This window comes from the organism of the source record quoted next, unplaced genomic scaffold (genome assembly GCF_019419815.1).
Source record: "Pyrus x bretschneideri cultivar Hongxiangsu unplaced genomic scaffold, Pyrus_bretschneideri_v1 Contig1, whole genome shotgun sequence".
Classification (NCBI taxonomy): domain Eukaryota; kingdom Viridiplantae; phylum Streptophyta; class Magnoliopsida; order Rosales; family Rosaceae; genus Pyrus; species Pyrus x bretschneideri.
Window position 1 is genome coordinate 8,997,587 of NW_025999390.1, and position 27,302 is coordinate 9,024,888.

At 36.9% G+C, this 27,302-nt stretch overlaps 3 protein-coding genes across 5 annotated transcripts; all 3 read right to left on the reverse strand.

The window, feature by feature from the left end:
* Positions 1-8,257: 8,257 nt before the first annotated feature.
* On the reverse strand, positions 8,258-9,357 carry LOC103949029. The gene is made up of 2 exons (XM_009360119.3): positions 8,895-9,357; positions 8,258-8,627 (listed from the first exon to the last, which is right to left on the reverse strand). Exons 1-2 carry the CDS (start codon positions 9,065-9,067, stop codon positions 8,381-8,383), a joined length of 420 nt encoding a protein of 139 aa, XP_009358394.2. The 5' UTR covers positions 9,068-9,357; the 3' UTR covers positions 8,258-8,380.
* A 154-nt stretch (positions 9,358-9,511) lies between these two features.
* Positions 9,512-17,102, reverse strand: LOC103949032 (60S ribosomal protein L5). 3 transcript variants are annotated; one of them, XM_048584081.1, is made up of 9 exons: positions 16,959-17,102; positions 15,979-16,048; positions 15,799-15,890; positions 11,230-11,356; positions 11,059-11,138; positions 10,850-10,966; positions 10,361-10,495; positions 9,982-10,151; positions 9,512-9,815 (listed from the first exon to the last, which is right to left on the reverse strand). In XM_048584081.1, exons 1-9 carry the CDS (start codon positions 16,959-16,961, stop codon positions 9,701-9,703), a joined length of 909 nt encoding a protein of 302 aa, XP_048440038.1. In that variant the 5' UTR covers positions 16,962-17,102; the 3' UTR covers positions 9,512-9,700. The 3 variants fall into 3 exon arrangements, with proteins under 3 accessions (XP_048440038.1, XP_009358395.2, XP_009358396.1); XM_009360120.3 differs by lacking the exons at positions 15,799-15,890; positions 15,979-16,048; positions 16,959-17,102 and adding exons at positions 12,111-12,202; positions 12,293-12,362; positions 12,778-12,929; XM_009360121.3 differs by lacking the exons at positions 9,512-9,815; positions 9,982-10,151; positions 10,361-10,495; ... (1 more) ...; positions 11,059-11,138; positions 11,230-11,356 and adding exons at positions 13,953-14,241; positions 14,365-14,534; positions 14,678-14,812; ... (1 more) ...; positions 15,278-15,357; positions 15,448-15,574 and having other exon boundaries at positions 16,959-17,087.
* A 612-nt stretch (positions 17,103-17,714) lies between these two features.
* Positions 17,715-26,400, reverse strand: LOC103949033 (probable phosphoinositide phosphatase SAC9). Its single transcript, XM_009360123.3, is given in 15 exon segments — positions 17,715-18,229; positions 18,379-18,609; positions 18,715-19,167; positions 19,348-19,545; positions 19,667-20,131; positions 20,134-20,505; positions 20,629-20,793; positions 20,795-21,055; positions 21,258-21,500; positions 21,843-22,013; positions 22,123-22,230; positions 22,910-24,126; positions 24,464-24,596; positions 25,041-25,639; positions 26,123-26,400. Coding segments are annotated over 15 exon segments (4,911 nt in total). The 5' UTR covers positions 26,136-26,400; the 3' UTR covers positions 17,715-17,947.
* Positions 26,401-27,302: the final 902 nt, after the last annotated feature.

The following is a 27,302-nucleotide window of genomic DNA, read 5'->3' on the forward strand; positions in this document are numbered from 1 at the left end:
GAATTGACAATTGGCGAAGATCCAACCGTTGGATCGTAATGAAACTTTAGTATGATGTTTTAGAAGAAAAATGTGGATCTTTGGAAGTTACGGATCGAAATTTGAGATGTGGATCTTTCAGATTGAGTTATGTAGCGTTGTGGACCCTACAGTTGATCTTTGACTGACGATTGACTTTTGGTCAATAAGTCTCAAATCATTCTAGAACGTCATTGGGATGTGTTTTATGTAAGTTATGTGTTTTACTGATAAGAGTTCTGACACATGACTTAATAATTGTTCTAAGTGAAGATCGTTCGTGACGTCTCGATATTCGTGCTAGGGAGTTGTAACGCGGACCTCAGATGAGTAGGTCTTTTCCTTTTATCATATGTAAATCATTGATAGTTCCACAAAACGCTTTTAAATTGATTTATGCATTTTATGCCATGTCATAAATATATATTTGTATATTCTAAAGTACTATGATATGGTTGAGTTTTAGATTGCATTATGGTATAACCATATGCATATTACCTACATATAATTGTTGTGAATGCCTTGAAGTGCTAAGGTGAACGCGGGACGAACATGTAAGTTCAGGTGAGTTTATAATATTATTTGAAATGATTAAGTTAAGGCATGACTTGTATTAATGTTTTGTGCAACTCTAACACTGTCGTACATGTTGCAATGATAGGCAACTTCAACATTGTCGTACAGGTTGCAATGATTGGCAACTCCGACTCAGGTGTTATCATGGATTGATTTATGAGTGGTACATGTTGCATTAGGCAACTCCAACTCAGGTGTTATCATGGATTGATTTATGAGTCGTATAGGTTGCGTTAGACAACTCTGACTCGTGGGTTACTATAGATTGATGAGCACTTGATGTATATTTTTGTTGCCGATACGTAGTGATTTGGAATATTCTTGGATTTATTTTTGATTACATTTGATTTCATACTTATGTGTAGTATGATTTCCTGGAACCTATACAGGTATTACAGCGAAGGGTTATATCGTTTAAAAGGTCTTTATTAAAGCTTTATATTCAGACCCGCTCACTCTTGTTTTTATCCCTCCAGGTTCTAGTAGCAGAGTTTTCGTATCGACGAGGATTTGTGGCAAGTCTTGGTATTGAGGATTACCTTCAATTGTATGATTTTCAATCCACTCTACTGTACTTTACTTATGCTCTGACGTTATGTGTGAAATTGGGTCATTTTCTCTCACAGCGCACTCTCGTGTTTAGGCACTTTAGGGGTTAAATTTATTCACATATTTCACATCACCACACTTTATGGTTTCGTCACCTTCCAGGTGTCGGCCAACACATCTCAATTCGAAGTCCTAGTGGACAATCCAGGTCGGGATGTGTCATAGCCCCATTTAGAGCTAGAAAGGTATATATCCCCTCTTTGGGAGAGATTCTTTTTAAGAGTCCCAAAGATTCCTCAAAACTCTAAATGGCTATATCCACCACTTTTCCAGCCTCATATAGACCCCTCGTTAGCGCTGCTCTTAGCATTTCTCAAACTAAGGAATTTCAAAATGACAGAAATAGAAATGCCGAATTTTATTTTATAAAATTTGTGAATTTTATTGTTTAGCTAACCTAAAAGAACAAGGAAATTTGAAAAAGGAATTTTTTATTTTTAAACTATGCCTCATAGAAATTTGGGAATGACACATATTTACATGGAATTGAAAACTGAGAATTGGAGGTCCCAAATATCAATTTTTTTTTTACATACAAAAATTATAATTTTTATGTTTATAAATCCAAACAAAAGAATTGATGCATGTCAAACTTTTGTCAAAATTCTAAATTTATATCCCTCATCCAAATATAATATAAAGCACACTTAATAAGTTTTAGAAAATTCAACTTCACTAAAAAAAAAAAAAAAAAAAAAAAACACTATTGTTTGAATAAACACAACAGACATGAACTTAATCAAGTGGACTAAAATAGTGTGGGAGCTTCGCTTGTCGCTCAACTTTCCTATCCCTCTAGTTTAAATTATCTCATTGTTTTTCTTTATAATTTCCAGAGAACTATACTATCTAAGTATATAACCCCTCATTGGAAGAGATTCTTTTTTAAAGCCTCAAAGATTTCTCAGAGCTCTAAATTAGGTTATATTCACCACTTTTCCAACTCCTTATAGAACTTTTCATTGGGGATGCTCTTAGCATTTCTCAAACTAGGAATTACAAAATGACTCAAATAGAAATGTCGAATGAATATGGAAAATTTTAGTTTTAAACTATCACTCATATAAATTTGGAAATGACATATATTTACATAAAATTTAAACTTGAGAACTGGAGGTCCTAAATTTCAATTTTTTTTTTCACGGAAAATTCTAAAGTTTTATATTTATAAATCCAAACAAGGAAATTAGTGCATATCAAACTTTTATCAAAATTCTAAATTTATGTCCCTCGTCAAAACATAATGTAAAGCATACTTAATAAGTTTTAGAAAATTCAACTTCATCATAAAAAAAAATTAATTAAAAAAAAACACTTAAAATACTATTTTGAATAAAGAAAACACAACAAACATCAAGAGGGCTAAAACTGAACTTCGCTCGTCGCTCAAATTTCCTATTCCTCTAGTTTAAATTATCTCATTGTTTTTCTTTATAATTCTCCAGAGAACTACACTATATAAGTATAAACAATAATAAAAATAATATTTAAACAATCCGATAAGAAGATTTAGACGAGCAAGAAGTATGGGAGCCATGAGACTAAGAATGGTGCAAAGATGGGATCAAAATCTGGCATGAGACGGCAACGATCTTCGTAGCAAAAGGCTTTCTTTGCATCCAAGAAGATAAGGAGTATTAGGCTGCTTAATTTCATTACAATTGTCTATGGTATGTCTTTTCTTCCATTTATGTTTCGATCACGTACGAGGTAATGACCAGACACGCAACGCAGGGATGGAGTTGGGGTTCTGGATCAGTCTAGGATACCTTCTTGAGGCACTTGGTTTGCTTACATCGGATATTTATTTGTCTGTCCACAGTAGGTTGAAAGTTTTCATGAACTTTCTATTAGCTACGGTTTTTCTGTCATTAATACCACTGTACCTCGGCAAAAGCCACGAAAGGTCTTGGGAGCAAGAGTACATTTGTAAAATCCTGATATGTCGAACAGGTTATCGCGGTACCTTTGCTTGATGGTATGCTTGGAGCAACCATACCTACTCGTACCTGGTTCGGAGAATCGGAGTCCTCATGTCTGCTGTCGTGGTTGCTATGCTCGCAGCAGTGGATCACCTCCTAATGTTCGCCTGACACCGTTAAGTTCTGGATGCTATTGTTTTAGATAAAAGCTGAGTTCATGTAATGAAAAATGTTACAGACTACTCTTTTCTCAGGTTGGAGATCTTTCGAACTTCTTGAATGCAAATTTTTGGGATTCATATTCTTCAAACTGAACATAGTTCTAGAAGCACAAAGAAAGAAAACTTCTTAGCAATTCTTGGATATGAGGTTTGTGTTGTTGCTCTCTGATCCACAATTTGGGGTTTCATCAGACGGTGGTTGGATGGTACCGACTATTCCAATCAATCACCATGGACATGGACAGAGCTATGGGACTAGATTGTTGCATTTCCATGGATACCTGCAATTTATACCGTGCATTTTCAACCGGATTACGCTTATGGATTGAGGTAGGGTTCCTTGGTTCACACTCTACTATTGTTTCGCAAACTGAATTTAAGCACACAATTAGAAAGCTAAGATGTGCTTTCTTGTATCATCAATTGTTCAATACTTTCGAGGGGTTGTTTTACCTTAGTTCCTCATAAAAATTATTCATCACTGCAGATTGCAGCGATGCGTGATGTTTCAGCAACGGAAACAGCCATAATTTACGGGATGGAACCACTCTCGGGTGCTGATTTTGCTTGGTTTCTCTTGTTCTTGGCAAATAATTTATTCGTCTTGCTATCCCGATTAGTTACTTTTACAAGGTTTCTACTGATCAAAACAAACAGGGTGTAGGATAGACCTATAGAATAAATCAGCTCCATCTTATGTCAGGTGGAAGCTTACTGGTGCAGATTTTCGTATCCTCGCCCCCGAAAGAATTTACAGAAGATGGTAATGAGAAAGGTGATCTCCAACAAGTTCCAGTCGAGCATAAATTACAAAACAGTCTCTCTACTTCACCGGTTGTTGTCAGATCTGAAAAAAATGTCACAGATTTCTTCAAGCGATCTCTCCTAATTCTTTCTCCATATGTATAAGTACAAGTTTGAAAGTAGCCAACAGATAATGCATAGAGAGAAACTTATCAACGATACTTATCATAACAACTGAAGAATACAAACTCCAATTCCGTTACATAGCGGCAAAAGTTCAAAGACATCACACCACAACAGACTAGCAACTAGAAATACTAAATCACGAGCAACTTCGTTTAAAATACATAGTCTAATAATAAAACACAGGATATGAAGATTATCAGAAGGATCAATTCTTCTTGGCAATGAACAGGCCTCAGGGTTACGTCAGTGAAAAAACATGGTAGGTCCCATCATTCGAAGGTGAAGCTGTACGACTCCGAGTTACACCGGAGAAGAAAATATATACATCACACACCGATACTAACTGTGGCTAATGAAGCTGTCTGACACTGCTTTCGGCAGTGAAGCCGGGGGTATAACATAAATATGTCACTACTCCTCAACTGTGTCCTATGGCCATAGACGTCTCATATATGTGTTGTGTGGATGTGTTGTATGATAACCCACTAGATAAGCACCGAAAACATATCTCAAATCTCATATCAAATCCAGAGCTCAAAAGCGCAAAGTCTTTACACGTAAATCCATGATAATTCACATTTGTAAATCCATAGAATTTCATATATGAAAATCCCATAATTCATAACTCATATTCGGAAACCGTAGTATAAATCATATTCATAATCCATAGAGTTTCATATATGAAAATCTAATAATTCATAACCTTTTGTAAAACGTAGGTGCGATAAATCATAACTATCTCGTAAACCGTAAATATAGAAATCCAGAACAACAATATATAAAACATATTCAAATCATGAAGTGTGAAATGTATGCTAGGCTAATATTTTATTAAGAAAATATGTAAGTTTAGAAGGGGTCCACTTACATATATTTTGTTGCTCGGGAGTTGCTTGAGCTAGCGAGGATGGAGACACTTTCCACCGATGCACCTAACCACAATTAGGGATCATTTAGTAAAACTCTACTAAAATGTTAGAAGTTGAGAAAACAGACGGCGGATTCGAATTCGGCACGTCGAAAATCATTTAGTAAAACTTTACTAAAACGTTAGAATTTGGGAAAAAGGACAGAGGATTCAAATTCGGCATGTCAAAAAACCTAAAGAGGGGCCTCATGTTTTCCCCCACGCATCGTTGCACGAGCCACCACGAGGTGGCGGCTCGGAAGGCCACACGCTGCACCACATGGTGGCTGGCAGCACCGACTCGCTGAAAAATTCAACAACTCAAAAAATTTCCAAATTTTACAGGAATGCAGATCTCAATGAGGGGAACAACTTTCATACTTGAGCCAAAGTCCAATTCGGCCAGGAAGCACCTCAAATCACCCTTGATCCGTCGAAAACCTTTGAAATTGATGGTTGTCGATTCTTCTTCCTCAATGTTTCGACACACCAACCAAGGCTTGGGATTTATTCCTGGGTTCAAGAGGAGTCGAACCATGGTGGTGGTTGATGGTGGTGGTTCCAGAAATGGCGAATTGCGGCCGTGCACCCATTAAGACCAACCGATTTCGTTCTTCACAAATATGGGGTTAAACAAGTGGAATTTAGGTGGAAATGGAAGATGGAAGGTCGCTGAGTAGGTTGTAGGTGGTGGCGACGATCAATTTGTCAAGAAAACGCCGGAATCGACGTCGGGGTGTATGTAGGAATCAGGTCGGGTTACGGGTCGAAGGGAGGTCCTAGTTGGTTGGTTCCTTCCTACCCTTATTTCCCTTATTTCTTTTCTCTCCCATTGGTTCACTTTCCTCCTTTTTTCACCGATTAAGCAGCTTCCCCCTTCCTTATTCTCATCTTCTTTCTATCACAGCCACATACGTGGCACCAGATTGATGCTCCAACAAAATCTGGAGCCTTCCAGATTTATGGTTAAATGACCATTTTGCCCTCAACTTCGTTCGTTAATAACTCTTTCGTTATAACTCCAAATTCGATTCCATTTGTACCCATGAGTTCGTAGTGATGACAAGAATATGCCAAGGAAATGAATCTTACGTGACACGACAAGACGATCAACAAAAATCAACGCTTTAGGGACGGGTCGTTACAACAATGTAGTTATTTAAATGCCACAAACACAAGACTTAGCCTCTTTGTGCATGAGATTAAGGTAAGAGAACTAATCCAACGGTGCATAAGTGATGAAATCTAACTTTGTAAGAATTTTTTTTTTTTTTAGGTTGAAAAGTTCATAAAATTACAGATAACATGTCCGAAATCAACTTAAAAAAAGCTAAAACAAAAATAAATTGACCACGTAATCAAATGACTACATAAATAAATATATAGCCTCATATAGAGCCCGAAAGGTATATAGCCCCTCATTGAGAGAGATTCTTTTTTAGAGCCCCAAAGATTTCTCAGAGCTCTAAATTGGGGTATATCCATCATTTTTCTAGCCCCATATAGAGTCCATCAAACTAAGGAATTTCAAAATTATGGAAATAGAAATGCCGAATTTTATTTTCTAAAATTTGTGAATTTTATTGTTTCATTAACCTAAAAGAACAATGAAATTTGAATACGGAATTTTTTATTTTTAAATTGTTACTCATAGAAATTTGGAAATGACACATATTTACATGGAATTCAAATTTGAGAATTGGAGATCCCAAATTTCAAATTTATTTTCACGCAAAAATTCTAAATTTTTATGTTTATAAATCCAAATAAGAAAATTGGTGCACATCAAACTTCTTCAAAATTCTAAGTTTACATCCCTTATCCAAACATAATATAAAGCATACTTAAAATACTATTTTGAATAAAGAAAACACAACAGACACGAACATAATCAAGTAGGCTAAAATAATGTGAGAGCTTCGCTCGTCACTCAAATTTCCTTTCTCTCTCGTTTAAATTATCTCATCGTTTTTCTTTATAATTTTTTCAGGGAACTACACTATCTAAGTATATAAAATTGAAGAAATATTCATCTCCATTGGTTCATTGATTAATAGGAAGCGTATTAGGAAGAAACTCGTGATTTATTTATAAATAAGCAGTTTTTGGTTTGGGCCTTTGTGCTTGCTTTGTTGTTTTTATGGAGCTCAAGTTAAAAAACTAATATTACCTAGGAGAAAGCGGCCTTAAGGTCATCTCCAACCGAAGGATCCAGAAGGCCGAAAATAACTTGAAAACCGTCTCCAACCGAAGGCTAAGCCAGAGGGCTCTGGAATCTGAGAGGGTCCCACGGAATCGGAGAGGGCTAGAGGGCTGGCCATTTTTTTTTTTGCTTATGTTGGATTTCCTATCGGTTATAACCGATAGGAATTCTTTGAATATTTTTTTTTAACAGTTTTACTATTATTTTTTATTTACAAAAATTTTCCTATAACTTCTATTTTTCATATATTTTTTTTAAATTCTATTTTTTTCCTATAACTTTTATTTTACAAATTTGTTTCATATTTCATTTTTTCCTATAACTTCTATTTCACAAAATTTGTTTCATTTTATTTTAAATTCTATTTTTTTTTCCTATAACTTCTATTTCACAAAATTTGTTTCATATTTTTTTTAATTCTATTTTTTTCCATAACCTCCTAAGCCATTATACAACATTAAATTAAATTAAGTAACATGAAACAACATTATACAATATTAATAACATTAACAAACATAAAAATTATACAACATAAAAAAAACATTTAACAACATGAAACTTAAACAACATTTAAGTTGTAGTTTTTAAATAATAAATTATGTTTGGCCCTATGGCCATTTGACTCTCGGTTGAAGACGGAGACAAATATGGTCATGTACTGTTCATTAAAATATTAATATTTTGGAGAATCTTGAAGGGTGGGCTAAAACGAGCCCTCTAGCCAGCTATCGGTTGGAGATGGCCTAAGCAGCCCAGCCGCTCTCTTATCCATGCTCCAGTAATGGTGCTCATGTACTCTTTAAGGTTCTAGGTTCGATTCTCCAACAAAAAAACGCGTGCGTACTAAGCCTCTCAAATATTTGAAATAGAATGCACATCAAAACAAGCCCCTCTTTGATTCGTAAAATATTGGTATCCCCTAAAGGAAGAAAGGATGACAAACAACTGCAAAGTGCGGTACTCAATTTCAGAAGGAAAGAAAGAAAGAAAGAAACTATTCAGGTGGCGCTTGGATCGGTTTTCCTTTCTCTCTTAGCTTGGCCACCGATTGTTTCATGGCCTCCTTCCTCTTTTTGCTAGCTAGGACTTTCGCTAAAACACCACTGACGTTCGGGTCCTTTTTCTCCTTCTCCTCCTCCGCCGGAGGCGGTGGAGGCCTTCTGGCTGCCGCATTTGCACTTGAATTTGGGTCGCCCACAGTGAAGCTCAGTACAGCGCCCGCCAAACCCAAACCCACATTCCTGCATCATCAACCCCCACATCACACTAGCTTGTCACAAAAAAGATTCATAGCGAAAATCCTCGACTCTTTTAAATGTAATAAGAAGTCTTTACTCTATTTTGACGTGATTTTAACGAGTTAGCATTGCAATTTTGCCGAGCCGTTTCTTTCCATGTAAAAAAGAATTGTAATTATTTAAATATAAGGAGCCAAGCATTGTTCTGTACATATAAATGCACGTGTTGGATAGAAGGTGTTTGGCATGAATGTACAATCAAATACTAACCTCCTGTGAACGAGATTATTGTTCGCAGCATTGGAGTCATCGGAAACTTGATCGGAAGCCCAGACGTTTTGGAATCCCACTGACCGGAAAAGAGTGGTCTTTTTAGCCGCTGCTGTTGAGATTGATGTTGCTGCAGCAGTGGTAGGTGGCGGCGACGCTAGCGAATGCGCCATTATCTCTCTGTCACTTAGAAGAGACGTTGTACTCTTCCAGTCAAGTGAAGATGTGAGGAAAACCTCATTTGGAAAAATGAAGATTTAGGTGTAATTGAGCTAGCCAATCCATTGGTTGCATCCAGATAAGGTTTCCCTTCTTGTGGGCCAACTGCTTCTATGGTATGGTTGATTCACTACCCTTCATCAACAAGGTCTTTTCCTTGCAGAAACACGAACCTCACTTCATCTGTATCACTCCCGAACTCGACCGAGCCTACAATCGCATCAAAAATTGGGAATACGGCATATACTTGTCAGCGGGTTTTTTTAGTACGAACCGAAAAATAGTATGCACTGGAACCCCGTGTTATTGGATTCTAAGCCGTTCAATACTTGACCACACATTCAACCGTTCACTCAGCTAGTCCAAGATGACAAGGGGCGGGCGGATGGCACAAATAGTGAAAGCGAAAACAAAATATAACTGGCATAACAGCATTTGTCAAAACTTTAGTAGCGCTTCTCACTTGAACCTCCTGACGAGACACATATTCAAATGTTTGAATTATACAGATAACAGAGTTTATAGATTTTCATTCAACAGATGTCCTAAGGGTGGAAACAAACTAGGCCACATATCCGATTGAATGCTTAGTACTCATCATCATCATCACTGTCGTCATCGTTGCCAGCGTCATTGAAGGCCTTCAATCTCTCAACCAACTTCTTCTTCCTCTCATCAAAGGTGAGCTTTTTGAGGTTGTATCTGTTGCACAAACGAAAAATGGAATCATTTGGTAACTTCTTCTTACTGAGCAAGAACACTAACCAAATATTCACTCCTCCAGAGTGACTAACTTGCAAGCAATGAAACAAGGCCTCAATTTAAAACATCGAAAACTGTGTATGTACAGTAATCAATCAAACTTTACCTCTTGTGTTCTTGAGGAGCAGGCTTTTCAGTCTTCTTAATTGTAGGATCAGCACGGATGGCAGCATGAACTTTCTTGTACAACTCCTCAATGTTATCCGCTTCAATTCCTTTCTTAATATATTCACTGAAGTGACTTTGATACTTCTCTGGCTCATCCTCCGCCAAGTTCTTAAAAACAAACGTAAGTTTGAGCATCAAACATCAATATTTTATGAACGGTAAAGTAAAATGGATATGCTTGACAAGAATACTTAACTCTTCTTGGACACAACGTCCATTCAAGTTCAGTAACAAATAACTAAAATTTTGACCAAATTACATTAATATTCTAAACCAGTCAAATTAATGCTAATGCATGACATGAATATTCAACTCACCCTCATGTAGGCAGCAACATGGCCACCATAGATGTACTTCCGATGAACCTCTGGGTCAAGTTGCTTGGAATCCTTGGAGAAACCGGCAAACCTCTTTTCACTGTGAGGGATATCCAACCCTCCATCCAAAGCACCCTGCAATCAATTGAATATTTTTCAAATCGGTTTAAGCACATACCAAGTGGATTTAAAATTCAGACTTATTGGGGAAAAGACCATGTAATGTATAACAAGGGAAGCAGTATGAAAATGATGTACTACCAGAGGTTAACATACAATTCATCAACATCCGCCAAAAGAAAGGTCTTAATCAAGTTTTCTTGGGATAAAAAATTGCTAGACAATTGAAAGAATAATGACTGACAAATAAAAACTGATGATCAGAACCGTCAGCAAAACATATCGGTGTAAACAATGAACAAAACTGAATTATGTTTAAAAGAAATTGACCACATAATACAAAACTGGCAGCATAATACGGTATTCTACCTTCAACGCACCAAATACACGATTTCCCGTGGTGGTCCTGATAAGACCTACATCAAGAAGAGCACGGAATGGCCTTCTGCTCTCAGCTGGCTCTACAGAATAGTCCTCACCAGTAGCCTGAAATACCGGATAAATGTTTTTAATAAAATCAGGAAATAAATTCCAATGAAGAAAATGAAACGGGATAGAGAGAAATAATCACACACTACCTCAACATTTCCCTCATATTCATCATCCATTTCAAGCTTCTTCAACACACGACGAGCCAAAAGAAGGCCAGTGCAATAGGCTGATCATAAAAATAAGGTTACTAACCCATGATAGTAACTCATATGGATAGAGCCAGAATGGGAAAGCAAATAAATACAACGGTGGAATACCTGCAGCATAGTTTGTAAGACCAACTTCGAGCCCATAGCGTGGGAGCTCATGGGCATAGGCAGCAGCAAGAACCAAATCACCAGCAATACTGGCTGATATAATTTGTGCAACAATATCCTTGTTGGTCTAACAACTACGTTAAGGTGAACATCACGGATAATGGAGGTAAAATCAAGATTATCAGCAAAATTGTAATTAGCAAAAAAAATAGCCATTTCAAATTCAAACTCGGTATCTATAAAACATAAAACACTATAAAACCTTAAAGGTGAAGTGCCGATTTAGTCCCTGAACTATTGCCTTAGTGAAAATTAGGTTCCCAAATTATTTCTTGGGTAAAATAGGTCCCTAAATTCATTAAGAATTGCTAATTTCATCCCTACTATTATATTCAAAGTTATTTTATCCATTTTTACGTCAATTTAAGTCACTTAACACACTTTAGAGTGTAATACCGTCGTTTTCTTGCTTATAAGCCCTCAATATTTCATATAGGTAGCAAATCTAACGTCTAATGTACCCTCCGAAGTTAACTTACACTCTTTCTTATGAAAAAATACAAATTTACCCTCCAAAGTTAACTCCATACACTATTTCTTTATGAAAAACTAACAATCTACCCTCCAATGTGTATCTCATGCAAGTCGTGACTTAAATTGACGGAAAATTGAATATAGTAGCTTCGAATATAATATTAGGGATGTAATTGGCAGATTTTTATACTTCTGATGTTTCTGAAAAAAAATAGTTTAGGCACCTAATTTTCACTAAGGTGATAATTCAGGGACTAAATTGACAGTTCAGCCAAACCTTAAATAACTATTAACAAAAGATGAATACAATGAAAGAAAGGCCCAGATAGTAGTTGACAAAAGGATACAAATCTCACGACAAACCGATACTTGGGTGTGTTGTACTTGTTCTTGTCTTGGTTAATAAGCCTAATCCTGGCTCGGTAGTCAGTCTTTCCCTCTGGACAACATTCGCTTTCAAATTATCAGAATGTACACTAACATTAATCAAAATGGGAAAACAACTTATCGCAAAAGCCGAAATGAATACCTCGCCTTCTCTTGTACTTGACTTGGAACCTCTTGAAGTAGGCCCTTGATTTCTGAGCTTTGGCGAAAGCCTATGACGAATAATTGAACAAACCGTTTAACAAACTCCTTAAAAATTACATACACAGGACAGTTCATGCAGCAGAGCAAAAATCCCACTAAAAAATGTTAATGTTTCAGAAAATGATAACGACATTGCAGCAGATCTATCTCAATGAGGCAAATCAATACAGTGCACGCCAACCCTAACAAGAAATAATAATCATGGAAATCATAAAAGCTCAAATTTTAGATCAATTAATTGGGAAATTTAACATAAACTGAAAGGTAGGGCTAATGAAATGGATAGGAAAAATGTACTCTTTTAACCAATTTTCCGAGCAGCCAAACAGAAAATAATCATGCTATTTTCTCGCAAGACGAAACGAGCAAACACAGACAGAGAACTTTCAATGGAAGTAACAGAGACGAAGTGAGGAAGCTCACCATCTCAGAAGATCAGCAGCCGAGAGCAACGAGACGATGAGAGATAACCGGCTAGGGTTTTTGGATTCAGAAGGTGAGCTTTTACCTGCCAAATGGATTTAAGGATCGACGGCTGGAAGTGATGTTTGGTTTAATAGGGTTTTTGTGATGTGATGTACGGCTGGGATTCGATGTGGACTTTGGGCTGATAACAGCATTCCCAACCGTTTCTGTAATTGTGATTCGACAAGTACAGATTTATTTACTCAGATGACGAATTGAAATTTATTGATTCATACTTCAGGAAAAGGATCTCGCCAGATTATTTTTCAGAAGATCTTAGTCGGATTCCTTTTCTAAGAATCTTAGGGATTTCATGATCGTGATTGTTCATTAGTACGATCAGTTTTTATTAGACATTATTTATAATTTTAAATTTCAAATGATTTCTGACCTTACGATATACGATGAATAATCACGATCACGGAATTCTCATTATTACTTTTCATTATGCAACTTTTTAAAATATTTCATTTTTGGAAAAATGTTGACAGACACATATTTACAGTAAAAAAATGTTTGAAGAGTGGGATAGAAAGGAAATGGATCATCTTCGGATTCCTTCCTTTTAATCTACCAAATCAGGAAATCTGTACCGTTGAAATTTGATTTAACAATTATAAATAGAAGCCTACTTTAAAAGTTATAATAACTTCAACATTAGATCAAATTTCAACGATACGGATCCCCTAATTTATAAAATTAGAAGAAGAGGATCCCTTTCCGGATGGAAAGTCTCTTAAACTTACAGAGTGCAGGACATTCAACTTATTTGACAGCTTTATTTGAGCACAAAAAAATCATACGTAGCACTTAAAATTTAGTTTTGTGGACTCTATTAACATTAATTTTTCAAAAGAAATGATCTTTAAACATCTTGATTAAAAGCGTTTTTAAAAAGAACATTTTTGAATCCCAAAAGCATTTAAAATACTTCCTGAAAAAACTTATAATTAATGCATTTTGCAAGAAGCACTTTTACGTGTTTTTTTACGATTTACTTGCACTTTTGCTATATTAAATCTAAAAACATTTTGATCAAAAATGCTTTCAGCTATTTTAAAGCCACTTCAAACAAGCTCTTTTAAGTAGTGAAGAGAACTTGAGTGAATTTGAGTATTGCCAAGACTAAAAGCTTGCCGAGATCAAAAGCTTTCACTAAAAAATTAATGCACGAGTCCAACACTCGCAGTAGGAAATCAAAACACCCAAAACAAAATAACTTAAATAGCATTGTCAAAACCTCTGTCGCATTTTTAGCATGAAACTCAAAACATGAAAAATGTTCAAATGTCTCTAAATATTCCCAACGAATGCCTTCACTCGTCATCATCGTCATCCTCGTTAGCTGCGTCGTTGAAGGCAGTCAACCTCTCGACCAACTTCTTCTTCCTTTCATCAAAGGTAAGCTTCTTGAGATTGTACCTGTGACACAAACAGAAAATTTCATATAAATAGACACATCAAATGCATGTACATTCAAACAAAGAAACCACGCCTCGAAAAAAACACTCATAACTATGTAACAGCAATTGTTCCAACATGTACCTCTTGTGCTCCGTAGGCGGCTGCTTCTCAGTCTTCTTAGGGGTAGGATCAGCGCGAATGGCAGCATGAACTTTCTTGTACAACTCCTCAATGTTATCTGCTTCAATACCTTTCTTGATATATTCGCTGAAGTGAGTCTGATATTTCTCTGGTTCATCCTCCCCCAAAGTCTAAATAACAAACAATTATAGGTTTCAGCAGGCAATATCCGTAAAACTCGAGAAACAAATAATTAAGTTATGGTAAACAAATATCAGTGAAATTTTAACAGTGAAGTAAAAAGTGATGTTTGGCATAAGCAATCAAAACCCACATTCATGTACGCCGCAACATGGCCTCCATAGATATATTTGCGATGAACCTCAGCGTCAAGCTGTTTGCTATCCTTGGAGAAACCAGCAAACCTCTTCTCACTGTGAGGGATATCTAAACCCCCATCCAAAGCACCCTGTAACCAAATAGCAAAAATTAAATCCCTTTAGCATATTCCGAGAAAATTAAACAGAAAAAAAAATCCATCTCATTCTCAGAAAGAGCATCACATTCATAGCACGGAGAGAAATATGAAAATGAGGTACCGCCAGAGATCAGCAAACAATTTCACAAACATTACAGCATGATACGTTCAAAATTTCAAATCTAAAAAACTTGACTTCATCATAACAAAAAGGTTAAAATGGCAGCATAAACCTGCTACCTTACCTTCAAGGCACCGAATACACGATTTCCTGTGGTGGTCCTGATCAGGCCAACATCAAGAAGGGCACGGAATGGCCTTCTGCTCTCAGCTGGCTCCACAGAGTAGTCCTCACCAGTAGCCTGCAATACCAGATAAATTTTAGAAAACACCTAGAAAAAGAATTCAAAGGGAATCAAATTGAGATTGGGCATACAGATAATAACTACACACTACCTCAACATTGCCCTCATATTCGTCATCCATTTCAAGCTTCTTCAACACACGACGAGCCAAGAGAAGGCCAGTGCAGTAGGCTGATCATTAATATACTGTTATCATCCGACAAGAGGAACTAATGTATGTAAACATAATGGAGAAAGCAATAAATACAACGGCAGAAATACCTGCTGCATAGTTTGTGAGACCAACTTCAAGCCCATAGTGTGGCAGCTCATGAGCATAAGCTGCAGCGAGAACGAGATCACCAGCAATGCTGGCAGATACAATTTGGGCTACAATATCCTTGTTGGTCTAACAACTAGATTAAGGTGAACATCACAAATTACGCAAGTAAAATCATGTTTTACCACCAAAAAATTTAATAAATAAAACATCCATTCTAAATTTATACTCAGTACCAAGATAAGACAGAATCGTTAACCAACCTTAAAACATAATTTTTTTTTTTTATCAAAACACAAATATAAAGTTAAAACTTGAAAAGCCCAAAAGTTAGCTGACAATTTTCAGGATACAAATCGCACAACGAACCGATACTTGGGTGTGTTGTACTTGTTCTTATCTTGGTTAATGAGCCTAATCCTGGCACGGTAGTCGGTCTTCCCCTCTGTGGACAACATTCAAAAAGAAATTATCGTATGCACAATAACAATTTGCGAAATGGAAAAACAATTTATCATGAAACAAATTAATACCTCTCCTTCTCTTATACTTGACTTGAAACCTCTTGAAGTAAGCCCTAGACTTTTGAGACTTGACGAACGGCTATGACAAATAATTGAACAAAATGTTTAATCATTCCTCAAAATTTAAAATACACACACACATATCAGGTCAGTGTTTCAGAAAATTATTCGACAATGCATAGAGATATATTTTAATGAGGGAAAACTTAACAGTACATACTAATCCTAATAAAAATAATCATGGAAACCATAAAGCTCAAATGTTAGATCAATTAATTGGGAAATTGAACATGGACTGAAGCTAGCCCTAATGAAATGCATTTTAAAAAGGAATTGTTATTAGCACTCCAAAAATCTCATTCTACACTCCTCACAAGTGTATTTTTCTTTCTAATTATAAAAGTTTGGAGTGCCAAATGAGACTTTTGGAGTGCTAATAACAATTTCCTTTTACAAATGTACTCTTTAGACTTTAACCAATCTTCGGAGCAGCCAAACAGAAACTATCAAGCTATTTTTTCTGGCACCGAAATTAGCAAACAGACACAAAGTATTTCCGATGGAAGCAAAAAGGACAAAGTGAGGGAGCTCATTATCGCGGAAGAACAGCAGCCGAAAGCAACAAGAAAAAGTGAGAGAGAACCGGCTAGGGTTTAACGTGCCTAATGGATTCAAGGATCCGCAGCTGGAAGTGACGTGTGGTTTGATCGACGGCTGGTTTACAGAAAATTTGTAGGGGCTTTCTATTTATTAAATAAATCAATTTAATCCCAAAAATTATACATAATTGAAACAGAAACATATATTGCCTGGTGTAAAATGAAGAAAAAAATCATACAAAAACAAAGGATACAGAGTCCAGAAGAAAATAAGAAACACTTATCCATTACTCTAATGAATGATTACTGCATTTTATTTACGAGATTAAAAAGTACATAGGCATAAATTAGTTGAGATGCAGGAAACGGAGGCGGAGGGAGGAAGCTCACCATTGTTGAAGATCAGCGGCTGATCGAAAGGAGAGCAACTGAGAGACAAAGACTCGGCTAGGGCTAGGGTTTTTGTAGTCAGTGAGTATTGAGGGGCATTGTAGTCGCTTACTCGTTGGAGTTGAGCCCTGTGGGTTGGATGGGCTACTTCGTGGCCCAAATTTACCTTATAAATGGGTTGAATTGAACCTACAGCTGGGCTTTAGGCAACGCATGCGCCTACAGCGGAAATAAGGCCCATTTGAAACTTCTTAGTTGGGCTTTATTTAGATCTGAACCCTTTGCTTTTATTTTTTTTTCTGTCGGTGCGAACTTTTCAACTCTGCCCATATCTTCCCCGTCTATTTTGTTATAAATTTGGGTCAATCATGAACAAAACGTTTTCGGTCATTTTTAAATCACTTTCAAATGAATTCTAAATAGATATGGGCATATGGTAAATCATCAAATTAAACTTTAATTCTAATTCCCGGAAAAAAAAAAGCAATTAAATTCCATCAAGCAATTGGCTGCACCGAACAATTAAGGGTCGTTTGGATGTATTTTTAAAATGGCTGAAATTGCATTTAGAGAAAATGTTTTTGAATGTCAAAAGCACTTTTAAGTACTTTTTACAAGAAGCACTAGTTATATGTTTCTTCCAAGAAACACTTTTTAAGTGTTTTTTCAGAATTTACTTGCATTTTTACTAAGGATTGGTTCCAAAAACATTTTTACCAAAAGCGTATTCAGTTATTTTAAAAACACATCCAAACGAGTCATAAGTTTACAAAGTTTAGTATACTGGACCAAGTTCCCAGCAAAATATTCTCCAGACTAAGGTCTTAAACAAATCTCATCATATTCTCGCACGACAAAGAGACGTGTTACTGATTTCCTAACACTACATATAATCTCAACGTAAAAATACTACTAACGAATGATTACAACAGCGAAAAATAAAATATGAATGGGGGAATACACAACCACAAATCGATAAGAAAACTAATTCAAACGGCCGAGAGGCTTGCCCATTTTCCAAGTTCGTACGGATCAGCGTAGTAATACAACTTAATTTTATTGGCCAATGACAAGCTTGCAGCCACCGGTACAGCTCTGGAACCAGCATCATCCTGCTCCGTTGGGTCATCAGCAAATGCTCTAATATCTCCAAGCAGTTTAAATATAATTCTGCGGGTTTGTATCTCCTGAGGGAAATCAAAGTACATGGCAGTTCCAGACTTGGCCTCTGGCAAGCGATATTCTGCAATCGTTACGATGCTGTGCGGTTCCTGTAACAATGTCTCCAGTAAGTTATCTTAAAAACACCGTAATCAATATGGATTTACAATTGCGCTAATTGAGCCACATCGAACTACCGTCACAAAAACCTCTTCCATCCTCACCAATCGCGTAACAATAAAGCAGGTGTAGTAAGTACCTGGACAGCAGATACTTGTATATACAGAACGGCTGGAGAGATGTGTCTCTCGTCTACAAGTGCTGCTGACGTATCCCAGATGCGTGCATTTGAAAAGGGTGAATGGGTAACCAGAGGCTTTATTGCACCAAAAGCATCAAGACGAAATCCGGCAAGCAAAGGTGATGCAGGAGAAAGATATTGCTCCAAAATAATATCATTGTCCAACAGCCTCTCAGCCTCGATGGGAACCTGAAAGAACAAAATATGACTATAAACGAAACTGCGTGTAATAAAAAATCAATAATGAATCAAATTTTTTGAATGAAGAAAGCATAGAAACATGATTTTTTTTACCCTAAATCTATTCAGTGGTGGACCTCTCTCCAGCCAGCCTTTCAGATTCATCGGATCGGAGCCTTGTGATGTATCTACCATCTCTTTTTTCACCGGGCTTCCGACTACCAGTATCCTTTTGGCATGAATACAGGGATCTCTTTCAACTTTTCCTCCAAAAGACGCACGCCGAGTTACTTCTGCAAATGGATTTTCATCAAGAGACAAGAGATTCAAGTTGTCCAAATTAAGAGATTTTGAACCAGGTCGTTGAAGGCGTAATGTTATCCAAATAATGCGGCATCGAACTGGATTCCCAAATTCAAACTTCACATGCCTAGGCACTTCATTTTCTCTAACCGACTTTTCTGGTCCATAATATTCTGAGGAAGACGTGATCTGGGACTGCAAATCCCATTTTCCCATGCATGACCTTTCTTCTTTGTGTATTTTATTGCTGGCCCAGATTTGCACCTGTGCGACAGGTGAATTAGTCAAAACAAATACAGACGAAATCAATGTATGTGCAACAAAAAGGTGCAAAATTCAACAATTTACGAACAAAAAGAAGATATACTACAAAGCAAGATTTTCTGAAGACGTTCATTTACCAAATAAAATAAAAATAAAGATGAGAGTGAATAGATGACTTACGGTGGGAGCATCAACCTCAGAATAACCACATGGACTAATAAGCAAAACAACCCCACTAACATCAGAAAGGGTGCCAAGAACAATAACGAACTCAACAGTAGTGGTACTAGGAGGAGCTTTCCAGTATGAATGTCGTGATCCAGATTCAAGAGGAGCAAGCAAGGACAAGAATGGTGCTGAATCTACTCCCGTTTCAACCTAAAATGGTCACAACAATCATGTATAATACTGAAATCCGTAACCAAACAGAGATTGAAATAAGACAAAAGTTTACTGCGGGAACCCTGAAACAAGAAAGTAAAAGAAGTAAAAAAATTACCGAGTGTAAAAAGCTGGCAAATGGAAACTCAGCTAGCGATTCCACACTGCCAAGTAATTTCTGCAGAACTTTAATAGTTCTCGGTCTATCCGGAGACTGATTCCTTTCAGAAAGACAATTCCTTACCGAATATCCAATCACTTGGTTCAAGGCCTCATGGGCAGCAGAATCTGCACGGGCACTTCTCCTCTTGCTTACCAAGACCCTGACGTAGTCCAAGATCAATGCATCAAGCACAGTATCATCGCAGCATCTTTTACAAATAACACTATCCAGCACGACTGTATGATTTGTTGAGACATCAACCTGGACACCATGGCCTGATCCCCCCTGATTTACCACACCATTGTAACTCATGGCCTCCCTTGAGCCATAGCCTGCAACCAGAAGGGCCCCTCTCCCAGCACAGCAAACTTTACAAACTTTCCTTTCACATTGGGAACATAAGAAGAGAGATTGGGAAGAACTCCCCCTGATGATTCCGAAAAGGAAGCACGTGTAGGTGCATTAGTTTCAGCACGCACCTCACACATGCCGCCATAACAGCGCTCACCAAAGCTAGTTATATTCCAAAAATCTATTGCAGTATCATCAGTAGTCTCAAGACCAACAGCAGATGTAATTTTGTCTTCCAAGGATGCTTGTCCAAGCAGTGCAAGGGAGTTTGCAACTCTACACAATCTTCCCATGTATTGTTCATCAAGTAAAACGTTAGGGTTTAGAGTAGCAGGAACAGTTCCTATAGTTAACAAAGCTCTATCCCTTTCAGCAGCAGAAATGTCCAGCCGAAGGCGTTCAATTTCAAGTTTCATGGCTTCCATGAAGTTTAGTTTTTTTTCCTGTAGAAAGTAGGATTCATCAATAGTGGTTCGACAAAAGATTCCAAAGGACATCCTCTTTATAAGGTAAACCGCATAATAGCATAGTGGTTCAAAGAAACAATAGAAGAGTTAGTAGCATACCATACGTGGCCCAGCAATGGATTTCAAACAATCAATGTACTGCTGGGAACTGCTATCTGAAGGTTTTCCATCATGTGATTTATGATCAGTTTCAGCACCATGATATTCAACAATAGCTTGGTCCAAGAAATCAAGCAAGTCACTCTCCGTTGTCCTCAGCATTTCCTATCACTGGTGCAGCAAAGTGTTCTGAAAGCACAACCTCTCCAGTCAATAGGTCAACCAAATTGTTGGCAGATGCACTTGGTTGCACTGGTACCGTCACATTTTCATTAGATGAAGCACCGGAAAATGGATTGGTTTTTGACCCAGAGGAAAAAAGATTGTTTTCATTCTGAAGGTTTTTAGCTTGTTCGGGTAATCTTGCACCAGGGCCTTCGTTAGTAAATACACCCTTCCAAGGAAGAGAAACTCCAAGGACTTCTATCTGCAAACAAATTCACAAAAGAATTATCATCCACTTGCAGGTTCTGCAATACCCATCCTCTCTATACCATGTACCAGAAAATCCAAATGGCTTAAGCTTCAACCAAGCTAGCTTTTCAATTCAGAACCTAAATAACTAACTGAAGAGTCATAAATCAAGGACAATCACATATCAATTAATAATTACACAAGTTGCTTTTTACCTCACCAAAAGTGATAGGGCTCTTTCCAGAGACGGCAGGATAAAATGTAAGGGCAACTACACGAGTAAGGAAGTCAAGTTCTCCTTCCAGTTCTTCAAAATCATACAATAATGGAAGGGTAGATGTATCTTGAGCATGAAGACGTGAACCAGCTCCTGTTACAGCCATATCCTCTGGACTAATTGCCCCTGTTAAGGGTATCAAGAGGTTTGTTCCATTTACACAATGAGGTATCGAAGCACCCTGTCATCAGAATCCAATAAAAGATTAGAAATTTTGGGAGAAATCAGAAATTATATTAACTCAACACAAGTACATTTGCAACAAATGTACCACAATACAAGAAACTAACAAAAAATACCAAAACCAAAGTCATGAACTTCTTTTGTATTCTATATATTTAAGCTTTGGCAACTAGGTCCCTTGCATTTCATGGCTTAACCTAGTTGTTAGTCTTTACATCAGATAGGAACTAAAAGGATCCTCATCTTGTTTTAGCTGGATACCTGGGACCACCAATTCTACATTGGAATAAAGTTCAAAGCAAATTAAAGTTGTAGGAGCAGTGAAAGAAAGATTACAGACCTCCAAGACAAGTTTTAGCCCATCTAAAGAGCGTCCTGTCCTTACATCAACTGTTGATGGATAAGTTGAATCATCTACACCATGGGATATTGTGAGAAGAAGCTGACAAACATGGCAAGGTTCACCTAGATAGATAAAAAGTTCGACAACATCTGCCGCCTGTGGGCAAACCTGTGTGATAAAAACTATTCCAAATAAGAGACATAAAAGGATTCTGCAGAAAAAGACCATCATGGTACAGTCAAATGTTCCACGCAATGAAAACCGAAAGAAAAAGTACCCAGACTAGATCCTTTCTCTTGAAACTCAGAAGACTGGCTCCACCATTGGAACTTGGAAACATGTTAGCAACAGGCTTAAGGAAGAAACCAGATGGTCGAGAGACAACCTGCAAGATCACAATGCTTGGATGAGAGACTTGATGCTATTGCATTTAACAAAAAAGCAAACTGAAAAAAATAAAATAATCATTTACAACTTTCAAGAAAATATCCAACAATTCAATGTAGAGAAATAGTCATGACTCATAACAGAAGTGAACGCCATGCGATGCAATTAACAAATAGAAATTACATGCAATCAATATATAAATCACCATGCAATGCAATTAAATTAGTAAATAAAAGTTCATACAATCAATACATAATCATTATATAAATCATGAAAGCCAGAATCTATGGAACTCAAAATGCAAAGGTATTAAACTATGATCAGATCTAAAACCAAGAATCACAGGAAATTCCAGGGAAAGCCAACATTTTGGGAAGAGACACCAGTCTGTAATCTAAATCTGATGCCCAACCCAAAATCAATAGAGCATTTCCTACAACGATCAAAACCACTGTTACATTTTACAAGTAACAAAAGGGCCTTCCAATATGCAGCTGGTGATTCCATCCATTTGTAGTTAAATGGGTTGTGCTAACTTAGAATAACTTTTAAATTAATCTACGGCAGTTAAAACCTCTTGTTGCAACTTGTTAGATGAACCTAGCACAAAAAGAAGCATAAAATAAATGAAATTATTATCACTAAAATTGATCCAGAGCAGTCCCAGAATAACATACGTTAAGAGGGTGAAAAGAAACTGATGGAAGATGCTTGAATAGTCTCATGCCAAGAAATATTTCCAGTTGCTTTTGACGAGAGCTGTCTACAACTGCATTTTTATATCTCCGCTGCAAAGTAATTTTCATATTCTGTGCTGCAGAAAATTGTTTGAATTTTCCTGCATCGTCATTGAAGATGCTAAGGATTTGGCTATGCATAGCTTTCGAACCGGTATAAAGTGTTGCATGAATATCACCCGCAAGCAGAAAAATATCAGCAAGCTGGGATACCGGTGATAAAATTGTTGACCTCTTAAATTCCTCAAATGCCATATCAAATCTCTTCCAAGGTTTATCGGGACACGGATGCGTCCATGTCGTGGTCCTAGTATTGTGATCAATATAAAAAGTTTTCCCTGTTACTGCATCAGATCTCTTCTCCCAGCCTGGTGGCAAAGGAGCAGTATAGCCACCATAATTACTCATTGACTGATAACCAAATGCCAAATCACTATCAAGTGATATACAAAGCCGCCTACACTGCTCCACGAAAACCTGGAGGGAGCCAAAATAACTTGCAGCATTTGTCCTATCCAAAGAATCAGCACAGTTGAAGCGTATCACACCATTTTGACGTGATCTTAAGCAGAAGGCGCCTTCAAAGTCATCATTGTAGATAATTTCTCCTCTGCAGTCCTTAATTCTTTCCCGCAAAGGCAAAAAATCTCCTTCAGAAATGCCTACGGAAACAGTGTGTGCTTTTAGATGTTTCCATAATCCTTCAATGGTTTGCTGTTCACCTTTTAATTTTATACTGGCATGCCAGTCATAATTTATCAAGTGAATTCGAGTATAAGGAAGTTTTCTAGTTGACTTTATGTAGTTTAAAGATTCCTCAAAATGTTGAACTAAAATACGTTCTGACTTTCCTTCTTCACTCCTAAGCAAGTTGATGCATACAATTGGCACAAACGCTTTTCTATTCCGACTCCCCCCAACGGCTACATCAAAATTTCGTGCATCATACCTCTTACTCAACCTCTGGTAGTACTCCGAACTTCCTTTATAAGGATCACTATCCGAAACGTATATTTCAGCTTCTGCAGCAGTAATCTTTAACTCTGCACCCCACCAAATTGGAATTGTGCCGCGTCGCCACATGTATGTGTTAAAAGGAACAGTTTGACCAGCCCTTCTAGGGACCCATACAAGTTGCTCACACTCCACTTCATTTCCTGTCAGACGCACATTCTTCATAAGTATGAAAAGTTCACTTAAAACATAAAGTAAAACGAGAATGTTTTTCATTTAGAATGTAAATTCGTACTCCTAAATGAGAAGAATACAAATTACAATGTGAAGCCTTCTAAGCAAAAAATAAAAACGAAAAAGAAACACCATAGGTTAATGAATTTCATAAACAAAATATCAATATGTTGTTTTTCTAAATTACTTTCTATCCTCAATATTCTGAGAAACTCCACTGGAAGTCATTGACAAAATGACACAACCATGCGTATCTTCAAATATTAAAAGTTTGAGAGTTGTAAATAACTTAATAGGTCATGTTACCTGTGCTAAAACAAGAATTCAATCCCCTAGCCAAGTACCGAGTACCAGGATGCAACCTACTACGACGAGCTATGAGAGCAACAATTCCGTCCACCTTCCCTAAGGTTCCAAAAGTTCGACACTCCGCAAAACCCTACACATTAATATCAAGTAAGAGAACAGTATGAAAGGGTTAACTTTACATCTAATCACATAATTCCTCATGCTATCTTCAGATCTTAACAACAATTTAGCTTCTTCTTTTGCTCAGTCATAATCAATGAAGGCAAAATTGAGCACCTATCATAGATAAGTTCAACAACTTGTTGCCTAATATAATGGTTATGAAATCTATGCCACTATCAGTGGTAAATAATATGTACTAAAAGAGCTGCATAAGTGCGTATAAATTTAAGTACAAGTAAAAGCAGAGTTGAACCAGTTGGCTATAATTAGCATATCATGCATAGACTTGCACAATCACCATCACTAAATCGAGGTACTAGGGTAAGAAATCAGATAGTTAGATAAGGATCAGGTGAAAGAAGATAATAGTCAGATGAGCATCAATTTGAAGATACCAAGGAAGAAGCAAAACCTGCAGAAGAGTGACACAATGCTGCGGCAACCCAATGTTTTTGAAAGGCATCGAGAACCAGGTGTTCCAAACAAATTCATCATCAGGCTCACGCAAGCACATACGGCTAGGAAACGGTCGAGTGATATCCCTTGCCTCACAAAAGTAGTGCTTCCCATTAATGTCAAGATCAGTTAATTCATTAACATTCTTTTCTTCTCCTTTCCCTTGTGGTTGTGGATTCTGAAGTTGAATCTTGATCCATTGGCTCTCAGTCACCGTATAAATGCACCCTCCACCAGGCAAATTCGGGACACTAGCAGTCAACTTGGTGGCCACAAGAAGCAAACCAATGCTGCCCAAAGAAGCATAACCTAATATTGCATGCGCATAGGTCGTACTCCTACACGACCAGTGTGATCCGTCTGTAATGTAATCCAATGCTTCCTTTTCGGATTTGAAAACATCAAATCCTGGCTTCGCATTGTAGCGAAGCACTCCAGTTGTGGGATCAACATGTATAACCTGAGTGTCGAGCCTAGAAGACAAACTCGCAATTATATATACTTCACCAGTATCCAATGTCACAACTATAACAGATGTCTCCCTTATACCACCACCTGTAACATAGTTAAAATAAAACAGAAAGCATAAGCAACCTTGCAAAGAAAGAGAACTGTATGACTCTGCGCACCATCACAATACACACACACCTCAGAGTGTGTGTACGCATAGGGCGCTGTTATTAGCACTCCAAAATAGTCATCGTCCACTCTTCCGTAACAAAAGGTCGAAAATAACTATTTATATTCATGCAACAACCGCAACAATAAGAATTCAAATGTCAATTTAACAGACAAAATTCAGAGTGTTAAGGTGTTTTAAGCTATCAGAATCCGATTCGAAATGCAACAAACACACAGACATGAAATGAAAAGCTCGCAAGCAAAGAATGCAAACTAAGAGCATACAATCTATATACACACACACATACGCAACACATAATCGAACAGAAACTAATTATCAAGCTGAAAGCGAAAGAAGTGATAGAGGTCGCATTCGAAATTGAAAAGCGGTGGATCGCATCGCATCGCATATGTTACCAGCCGATTCCATGCGATCTCTTCCGTTAATGCGCGTTGCTGGAGGAATTGGATCTGACGGAGAGAGGAATGATACTACTGAAGGCGCCGGAGAATTGGAACAGCAGGCATCGAAGGGCGTCGATTGGATGCGCTCCACTCGGCAGAACTAACCGCTTCTTCGGTCTTACAGAATTGGCATCGGAAAAAAATGACGTCACATAGGCAGGCACAGAGGAAGATAACGATGACTTGTTTTCTAAGGGGTGTACCACTTTTTTGTTAATAAGTTGTTTATCTATTTATTTTTGGTACTAATTTGTTCTTATTGAAAACATTTGTGTTTCCCTTTTTCCCAAAAGAACAACATTTTTTTTTTTTGTGTTTGTGTTCGTCTCAAAACAACAAATAGAAACGGAATAAGTACATGTTTTTTTTTATTAACACTTTTATTTATTTTTTTGAGATGAGTTTATTTTCTCACTTAGAAATAATGTACTTTATTAAATAAATTTTATAATCGAAATCGTTTAATCTCTTAATCTTTATTTAAATACTATTCTTATAAAAAAAAATTATTTAAATTAAAAATTAGTTTAGTCATCTAAAATATATCAAATAAATGAATGATTCATCGTACATTCTAATTTTTTTTTTTTCCATTAGGTTTATTTAAAAATTGTTTTTAATCAATATGACAACTTAGAGCCAAATTGTGAATTTAGGTCTGAGTTTAGGCAAAAAATTGAAAACTAAAAACTAGAATAGTTATAATATGATCCCTAAAAACTCAAAACATGTTTCTGTTCAGACGCACTGGTCCTTGATAAGCCCCAAATCCGCAAAAATACATAAATTACCTCTCAAATCTTAAATGTTGTAGACTTTGAACACTGAAAAATTTAACTGGCATTTGATAACCATGTCATTGACTCATTATACAAATAGATGCACACTTGAAAAGAAACTTCTCCTCGATTACATTATGATACTTGATGTATCGGATTGTGTTCTCGGTACATTAAAAATCTCTTTTACGTTAATATTTTGTAGGTCATTCGATAATTGATGACAAGTAAACATGTCTTAAAATAATGAAAATTATTGATAAACCTACAGTGTATGGACCATTTTATAATAATTTTTTTGGTTTTTTTTGTAACATATTATCCCTTATGTTTTGTCAACTACCCGTTTAGTC